The sequence below is a fragment of the Malurus melanocephalus genome, unplaced genomic scaffold (genome assembly GCF_030028575.1).
Source record: "Malurus melanocephalus ecotype Western Australia unplaced genomic scaffold, MMel_1.1 scaffold_184, whole genome shotgun sequence".
Classification (NCBI taxonomy): Eukaryota; Metazoa; Chordata; class Aves; order Passeriformes; family Maluridae; genus Malurus; species Malurus melanocephalus.
Genome location: NW_026623416.1, coordinates 1,466,639 through 1,476,412, shown reverse-complemented (window position 1 = coordinate 1,476,412; position 9,774 = coordinate 1,466,639). Strand labels below are relative to the sequence as shown.

General features: G+C 41.5%; 1 protein-coding gene across 1 annotated transcript; it reads left to right on the top strand.

The window, feature by feature from the left end:
• The first annotated feature begins 187 nt into the window (after positions 1-187).
• On the top strand, positions 188-8,132 carry NANS (N-acetylneuraminate synthase). Its single transcript, XM_057373085.1, has 6 exons — positions 188-374; positions 1,670-1,885; positions 4,946-5,045; positions 5,324-5,478; positions 6,563-6,829; positions 7,901-8,132. The coding sequence occupies exons 1-6, from the start codon at positions 243-245 to the stop codon at positions 8,108-8,110; spliced, it is 1,080 nt and encodes a 359-aa protein (XP_057229068.1). The 5' UTR covers positions 188-242; the 3' UTR covers positions 8,111-8,132.
• Positions 8,133-9,774: the final 1,642 nt, after the last annotated feature.

Below are 9,774 nucleotides of genomic sequence, written 5' to 3'. Positions count from 1 at the left end.
GGGACGCGCTGAGGGCGGGACGGGCGGAGGGAGGGACGCGCTGAGGGCGGGACGGGCGGGGAGCTGGACGGGCAGTGCCGCGGCGCCCCCTGCCGGCCGCCCCTCCGCCCGAGAGGTGGCCAATGGGGAGGGAGTCCGCGCCCGCCGGCGGCGCCGATTGGCTGCGGCTGAGAGGAGGTGCGGCGGGGCCGGGGGACGGCGGCGCAGTCGTGGGTGAGCGGTTCGGCTGCCGCCATCTCGCCATGGCTCGGGAATTCGAGCTGTGCCCTGGGCGCCGCATCGGCGGCGACCAGCCCTGCTTCATTATCGCCGAGATCGGGCAGAACCACCAGGGCGACCTGGACATCGCCAAGCGCATGATTCGCATGGCGAAGGTGCGGTCGGAGCTCCCAAAGGGGGAGGCGGGTGAGCGGGAGCGCCGGGGCGCGGCCAGGGGACGCGCGGAAAGGTTTGTTACTAACGCGAAGTGTCTGCAGGGAGCCCCTTTCATTTTTCAGTTTGGTGAAGGATCTGGAGCGCTTGTGCTATGAGGAGCTGCTGGGGGGTCTAGGATTGTTTAGCCTGGAGAAAATGAGGCTCACGAGGGAACCTTACCACTCCAGCCTTCCCTGAGAGGAAGCTGTATCCAGGTGGGGGTCGGCCTCTTCTCACAGGCAGCCAGTGACAGGATGAGAGCACACGGCCTCCAGGCGTGCCAGGAGAGCCTAAGGCAGGACATCARGAAGAATTTCTTCACAGAAAGAGTGAACATCAAAATGGGCTTCCTAGGGAGGTAGTGGAGTCGCCGTCCCTGCAGGTATTTGAGGAAGGAGTGGACGTGGCACTTGGTCACCTCAAGGACTCGGTGATCTCAGAAGTTTATTCCATCCTAATTGATTCTGTGATCTTGTGTCACGGCCTCAGCCCCACAGCTGTAGTATGAGCTCATGGGGAATTTGGGAAGTATCAGGCAGCTGCTGAACYGTAATGAACCTGCAATTTGACTTGGTTGACATTAGGACTTTCTTGCAGTAATGCTAGTAAGACARCCAAGCTACTTTGAAATTCAGTGTTATATCCAGAAAATTGCACATCATCACACCTCGAGGCATGATGTATTAGGTTCTGGGGTCTAAGTGCAGACTGCTCTACTGGGGGTATATCTTCATTGTTTGTGTGACTTCAAATGGATTATTATTCCTGGAGATGTTCAAGACGTGTCTAATGCTGGTGATGTGGTTTAGGGGTTACTGTGGTGGTGCTATATAGTTGGACTGGATKATATTAGAAGTTTCTTCCAACCTTGATGAATCTGTGAATTTCAGATTCATGCTCCTTGTTCTGCAGAACACTGTGTCCTGTTTTAATGTAAAATTATCAGTGACAGCTATTCTGGGAAGAACACTACAGAAGTCAACTCTGAATAGYAGCATGCATAGCAAGAGGCTAAATAGTTTTGTATGTTTAATATAAATTCTTTCTAGACTGGTGCTCTTCAAAGTGTATAGGCACTTTAAAGGGGCTTGCGTGTGTAGGTCCGAAGTGACTCTGGGTTAATTTCTGCGATTGCTAGGATGATAATGTGAAAACTCCCCAGCATATGAGCACACTGGTTACTGACTCCTTGCATTCAGACTTAGGATGAGTTTCACTTGAATTTCCACTCAGTGTGCACCAGTTTGTTTTGCAGGACTGCGGAGCAGATTGTGCTAAGTTCCAGAAGAGTGAACTGGAGTACAAATTCAACAAGAAAGCCTTAGAAAGGCCCTACACCTCTAAACACTCCTGGGGAAAGACCTATGGGGAGCACAAGCGCCACCTGGAGTTCAGTCATGACCAATATAGAGAGCTAAAGAAGTATGCGGAGGAGATTGGCATTTTCTTCACAGCTTCTGGCATGGATGAGGTATGTAAGCCATACTGGAATGACAAGGGGGTTCTGGCTGTTGTTTCTATTGGGTATTACTTAGGCGTGATTGTTCTTACATAAAAAGAATATATGGACAATGAGTTTCTGACTGAGAGACGTGGAGTAATTTGCCAGTTCACCTGTGTCTCYGCAATGGTTGAGTAGATGGCTGACTGTTTTGGAAGACATGCCATGTGTGCTGAGATACTTATACGCAGTAAATAATATTACAGACAAGGCTGCAGTTTGACCTTCATAAACAATGGAGGCTTTGAGAGTTTAGATCAAGATGGCAATCAGACTGCTCTTTGGTGTTGTCTGGCATGTTGGTTTCAAGGATATCAAACTTCCTTCTGTATTTAAACCGAATTCCTTTCTTGATCTTTTATTTCCCTYTTTTTTCCCTCCCTCCTTGTTGTTTACTGGACCCTTGTGGTGTTTCTAAGCAGCAGAAATGTTTATTCCCCCAATTTATTTTACTATTCTCATGGAGAGGCTTAGTCCTTGCCTTCTTATCCCTGAATCGTTTACTGATTTTTGCCAGTGGGCACTTGAAGAGTCATCACCAGCTTCTCAACGCCAGCAAACTCATCTGCTGCTGTCCCCACTTAAGATGTGTACTTGTAACTGTTGCATGTAGCCTACCTGGGAACGGTGGTAGTGGCGATACTTAACGAATGCATCACACAATTGAAAWGTGCAAGCTGGAAAGGTCAGGTAACACTTGAACTGATTGTTTCACTTTTCTTTGTGGCCTAGAAAATACAGAGAACCAAACTAAAAGAGACCCTACCAGAAGTAAGCTAGCCACTCTTGCATATGGCCAGCACTGCAACATCCCTGGCATTCTGCAAGTAGCCACATCCAGGATGGGACAAGGATGTGATTTACTTAAGGTGATCTATTCAGTGTCCCACTCTTGCATTCAGAGAGAATTCCTGATATATCAGTGTTACTCTTCTTACAGTGTTTTCTCCCGCTTCATCTGATGATAGACAGAAATATGTTTTGTGTATGTGGCAATAGCTCAGTGCCATGGATTCAAAAATAGATCTGTGGAAACAGAGTGTGGTGATGTTTTTTCATTGCTAACTTTGTATCTAGAAGACCTGTTGAACAAAATGTACACCTTTGAGAAAGGAGTAAATTAACCCAGGAATCGTGGACTTCTGTATCTGGGATCTTAAAGACCCATGTGCTTTTGGGAAGAAAAAAACCACCCACATTCCTTCCCTCTTTGATCTTAAAACCTGTGGTATTCTAAAGGTTGTAGTGCAACACAGAACACCCTTCATAGGCAGCAGATAGGATCACTCTCTGCCACTGAGATCCCTCTTTTTTTTCTGCTGTGTTCTTTGGTATGTGGATTCATCAGCTAATTCACAGAACTGATACATGTTTATGCTTTCCTCTTTGAGTAGTAATTACATTGCATGGCTCTTAAGATTTCTGATAGCACTTCTGCAAGGCATGGGTTTGGAACTTAAGGAAAATACTCAGTCATAGGAAAATACTCAGACTGACTCAGCATAGTCAGTCATTGAGAATATATTACCCTCTGGAAGTTTTTATACATTAGCCTCAGTAAATTTAATATAATCTCTCTAAATCCAGCTATGTCAAAGAGGTTAAATTATGTGATTAAGTGTATGAGGAAAGTGATGAAGTGATGTGTGAATTAAATACAGAGGTTATGAATAACTTCCTTATTCTGTTCCTGTGGGTGCTTGTGACAAAACAGGATCTCATTGAACCACTCCCTTTAATGTCATTCCTGTTATTTGAAATTGCTTCCTGGTCCTTGAATCTCTTGAAGAAAAGCTGCTGATTTTCAAGAGATATTTACCTAATGAGGAGTGGCTTTGGATATAAGATCTACCTGTCATAATTCATTTTTTGCCATCTCCTGAAATAACTTCTATGCATTTTTAATATAGAATACTCATTGTCTTTATGCACAATGGATCTAAATAAACTATATTAAACAGTGAATAAACTAAATGAAAGAGATGTTATACATCCTAGGTTGAAGAAGTTGAATCCCCATCTCACTGACAATAGAAAAATTAGACTGAATAAGATGTGATTCTTTTCTGGAATGTTAGTTTTCTTTCTCTGGCACTATGTAAATTTAACTGCAACAAGGAAAGARCTGAAGAAGTTAAAAGTGTTTGTGGGTGGTTGAAGGGGACAAAGGTAACTATTTTGTTATTTTGCCTGGAGGTGAATGAAGGATTTAAATACTTCTTCCATGTGATAGGTTTGAAATTTAATTTTTCTTTCTGTAAAGTACTAATTTTTGAAAGGCCACTTAGTGATGTAATACGCATTTTCAGAGAGCCTCTAATAATTTTTGAATTGTCTTCAATATAGCACACATATTTTTAGATAAAGGTAGAGTATAATAGTCATTTGGATTTCCCTTTTTGGACACTTTTGGGTTTTTTTCCTGGTGCTTATTTAATACACGCATACAAGTTTTCAGTGTGATAAATCTACTGCCTGTAGTTTTAAACACTGTGTGGTTTAATATTTCTGACCTGCAGGACGTGTRTGCCAGGAAGACTCGTGTGTGCTTCTAACACATTTCTTCTTCAACAGGCAGACTCCCATTTGCAGGTAGTCCTTTCTCTGATAGTGTTAAAAAAAAAGAAATAAAAGCAAGAATGGTATGGTACACAAGTTCATCTTTAAGTTAAGGTGGAGCTCCCGTGTATTAAGCATCAGAACATACAGTTGGTGTGACCAGCTGTGGTGGGAGACCAGAGATTGTCTTGAGACAGTGATCCCAGTCAAAAACCTGCACAAAAATAGTAGAAGTATGGAAGAAGGGACCATAATTACATTTCACCTGGACAGAAATCAGACTAATATTGTGAGGGTGGCAAATGTTATTTCAGGAGCAGCGGGTTTTGGGGGGATATCTATAATATCTACCTATTAATTAGACTTTGGTTTTGCTGTTTTGAAGGCTTGTTTATTTCCAAGTACAGTATTTCCTTATTCCTTGATCCAGCTGAAGTGGAGTGTTAAAACAGTGGTTTCTTTTCCTTGTAGATGGCTGTGGAATTTCTACATGAACTGGATGTTCCATTTTTCAAAGTAGGATCAGGAGATACAAATAATTTCCCTTATTTGGAAAAGACTGCAAAGAAAGGTAAGCTTTTTCTTTGAGCCATCTTGCTTAACATCACCATTTCTTAGGAGATCAGTTATTAGGGTTATTAGTTATTATTAGAACTTTGCTCCAACTGATTGGGGAAAAAAATCCAAAGATTCTTTAAAAGAAACTTGCCTTCAAACGTGTAAAAAAAAGGCTTGCCCAGCATTCTTTCCTAGTCTTACTGAGTTGATTTACTTAAAGAATTTATTTGGATTTTGGGTAGCTTTCTTGCAGACCTGAGACAAAACTTGTGCATGTTTTCTGATGGCTAGGTCGCCCAATGGTGATTTCCAGTGGGATGCAGTCGATGAACACWATGCATCAGGTTTATCAGATTGTGAAGCCCATCAATCCAAACTTCTGCTTCCTGCAATGCACCAGCGCGTATCCGCTTCAGCCAGAGGATGTCAATCTCCGTGTTATATCGGTCAGTGAGTAACCCAGAGCTTGCTGTGGGTAGGATAGCAAAGAAGGGCTGTGCACTTTCATTGAGATACACTTCCAGACCTTGAGCATGCTGGAATTTCCTTCTGAGAAGTTACAGGATGCATCAAGTTCCTCTAATTCACAGTGCAAGTGTTGAAGTGAAAATATCCACTGGGTTCTTTTTAGCAGAACTCCTCTTTGAGGAGTATGATGAAGGGTATTACTGGAGTATTCACAATTCAGCAGAGGAAAACATGACTTATGGCTAACAGGTTAAGCTTAKGTTTTATAGTGCAAGTAAAAAATCATGTAGACGGTTACTGTCAAGAGGTGACAGTAACCTCTTAACAGAAGAGAGGTTAATTAATTCTTAATTAAGAAGTGAGAATGTAATTCTAAATAGGAAGTTAGACCAAAAAGCTTTATGTGCTTGTAAGAGCAATGTAGAAAATTGATTTGACCTTCATATAGTTTCCTTCACTGGTAATATTATTTGGGTACACCCAATAATGATGTAAGAAAGTTTTCCTAAAGTGGCCAGTGTTCAAATGCTGCCTTAAATTTATGCTCACATAAGATATTATGTTTAATAGAATGCCACATGGCTGCATTTAATTGCCTTTAGGATTTGGTGACTGTCTGTATGGATTAAAAAATTGCTGCAGATTTTAAATACAATGTTGAAGAAATCTGTTTTGGATACAGATGAAGTTTAACCAACCCCCTGGGTTCTTGGATCAAAATAGGATACTGTTTCTTGCACTGACAACAGTGTTGAAGACCTTGAATAGTAGAACTGAATTAAAATGAGAAATAGAAGTTGTATAAGAGTGCATGCCTTGTTTTTCTTGCTGGTATTGATAATTATTAAAGTATTGATAACATCGATAATACTCAAATTTGGAATGTGGTGATTGGTAATGCAGTGTGGCTTGTTGAATTAAAAAAGTTGCATTCTCTGCATAACCAGCTGCCTGTTTTATGACACAATATTTTTTCATTGCAGTTATGTTATCACTGTTAAATTAACTTTGTCTTTGAAACTGCTGCCTTCGTAACACATACCAATTCTGTCATGATTCAAGGCTTATCAGTCAGCTTTTCCTGATATCCCCATTGGCTACTCGGGGCATGAAACTGGCATAGCCATTTCAGTGGCGGCTGTTGCTATGGGTGCTAAAGTAGTGGAACGCCATGTGACTCTTGACAAAACATGGAAAGGAAGYGACCACCAAGCATCTCTGGAGCCCAATGAACTGGCAGAGTTAGTGAAAGCCATCCGTACTGTGGAAAAAGCAATGGGGTCTCCAATCAAACAACTCTTGCCCTGTGAAATGGCTTGCAATGAAAAGGTAACTTTTGAATTTGGTTCTTAMAAACTTGAAGCTAATTTAGACCTGTAGCATAAATAACTATAATAAGAAWAATAGTTTACAAATTGTTTATTGGAGTAGTGTTTCTGCCTCTTCACTTACTGAATTTCTTACTGTGTCATGTTGGCAGTTCTGAGTATAATMGATTTCTATGTTTACCATCAAGTRTAAAAACACAGAATCATTTATRTTGGAAAAGACCCATAGATCACTGACTTCAACCACTAACCTATATGAAGGCCAGACACTAAAGTAGATCCCTAAGTGTTGTGTCTACACACATTTTAAAGAACTCCAAGAATCATGACTCAACCATTTCTAGTTCTAGACTGTTTTAGTGCTTGGTAACCCTTTTGAAGAAGGAATTTTTCCTAATATCCAATCTGATCTTCCCCTGGCACAGYTTGAAGCCATTTGCTCTTATTCTGTCCCTTGYTGCCTGGGAGAAGAAGCCAACCCCCACCTGACTAYAGTCTCCTTTCAGGGARTTACAGAGAGTGATAAGGTCCCCTCCRAGTCTCCTTTTCTTCAGGCTGAACACCCMCAGCTCCCTCAGCCRCTCCTCATGGGATTTGTGCTSCAGACCCTTCACCAGACTTGTCACCCTCTCTGGATTCACTCCAGCRCYTCAATGTCCTTCTTGTAGTGAGGGGYCCAAAACTGRTCACAGGACTCAARGTGCAGCCTCACCAGTGCCAGGTCCTTTTTAATAATAATAGGAGTAATATGTCTCCGTGAYTGTACACAAGCTGCTTTTACGCTAAGCTAAAATAGCAGTCATTCTAATCAGATTCCCTCAATTGTGATTTTGAAAAATTCCASTGGGCCACTATCCCATTTCAGAAAACATCTCTTTGTTCCTGGCAGCCTGGTTACAGTGGAAGTTTCCATGCTAGCTTAAGCCTTCATTTAGAATAAGTAATGGAGAGGGCARTTCTACACAACCTGTTCTCAAGTAACTGCAGAACATTTTTTTGATTTTTTTGTTGCATTAAGCCTAGTAATGTGTCTAACTTAAATATTGGTTTGTTTTTTTTTCCTCCCCTGTAGCTGGGAAAGTCGGTAGTGGCAAAAGTGGCAATTCCTGAAGGTGCAGTATTGACACTTGACATGCTGACGGTGAAGGTGGGAGAGCCAAAGGGATTTCCCCCAGAATCCATCTTTGATCTGGTGGGCCAGAAGGTTAAAACAAGTATTGAAGAAGATGAAACCATCACTGAGCAAGTAATGGAAAATCACGTAAAAAAAGTGAAGTGCTAAACCAAAGCACTCCATTCCATATTTCACACAACGTGTTTAAGTATAGCGACGTGGTAGATTAAAAGAAAGGGGTGTGATTATGAGGATGMAAACAGATTAGAATTTTCAGGTTTTCATTAGCAGGACATTTCAGAAGCATGGGGATATAAATTATGAAGATTTTATTAGAAACTGTATAGCATTGTGCCTAGGAAATAATCATGGTCCTCTTCTCCATTCCACTTAACCTAGATTGATTTGGAGTTTGCCAAATGTAAGACCACAGTCTGCTGCTTTCCAGCTTMCCTATTCTGTTAAGAATGCAGTAAATCACAAGAATTTTGTCTCCACTTTGAATTATTCTAGCCCTGTACCTTTGGATATTCCTCTCTTTTCTGCCATTTGCCTCAGCCCTGTGATAGCAGGACTCATGCTGGAGTTGAAGACAGATAAGTGAATGTTTACATACTCTGAASAGAAAACTAGACATGCAACCTGGAAGGAATTTTCTCAAGATAAAAGCCTTAAAAAAGTGTCATGATAAAGCAGTGGGTTGCAGGAGTCTGCATTCTGTGGRAAAATGGGCTTCTTGAGAAAGCTGTGTTCTCAAGAGACAGTACCAGGAAAGGAGGCATACTTTAGAAAGGTCCCATTTAAGGGACAGGAGAGCCTTTTGTGAACTGAAAGGCAAAAGGGCAGGTCAGAGAGATTGAACAGGGAAGAAAAGTAGATGGATGAGTGGAAATAAATTCATGCTTGAGAAATTGTGAAAAGTGTATACTGTGAGTTGAGTGAAGTGTGAAATATTAAGTCAATTCTGCAGAGCATTTGGATACCTCTGSTTTGACCTGGGGGGCATTTTCTCAGGTAAGAAGCCAAATGCTGGTGAAGCTTGAGCAGCCTTTTTTTTCTATACTAAGAAGCAAATTCTCTACATTGGGGTTTTCCTCTCAACACTGGGATGTGAGATGCCTGAGGCTGACTGCCTGACTACATCACACTGTTACAGTTCAGTGTGATGGCCAGTGCACCTCTACTCTCGCATCCCAGCTTCTCACTTTTCAAGTAAGAAATGCAATCCCACTCCTAGCACCTGCACCTTTTCCATTTGACAGAAGGGAGCATAGCATCAGCAGCTGCAAATCAGTCATTCTTCAATTACCTTTCTTAGCACAGTACTSCTTGGTACAATTCATCATCAGTTTTTTTTCTGTGGTGGAATCGGTTACAAGTTAAGATGGTTACTTGGAACTTGCTACTTTTTGGTCATGAGTTGGTGAAGCATCTTGAATTCCGTGGTGTGTGGTTTTGTACCTGTAAGCWTTTTACTTTCAAAGTGTTTACCCTTGTGCAATTCTGAGGAAACTGTGTTAATGTCTTAAATTGGGGATGCAGAGGTTGAGTCACATGCTTGACCATATAGGAGTTGTGACTGATGCAGTAGGCTTGCCTTACATTAAAAATCTACTCAATTATTACAAGTTTTTTTCTTTTTTTTTTTTTTAATTTTAAATTTGAAAAATAAATTTAGTTTATAAAACAAGCTCTTGTTTCTGCATTTCAGCCTATGGTTAGCCTTGGCTTTGCCAACACTGGTTATGTTTCCAGGGCCTTTAGTATTTTAACTCCAAGTAGCAGTGGTTTTTCACTCTAGCAGGGCTGGTCCTAGATTCTCTATTCCAGGA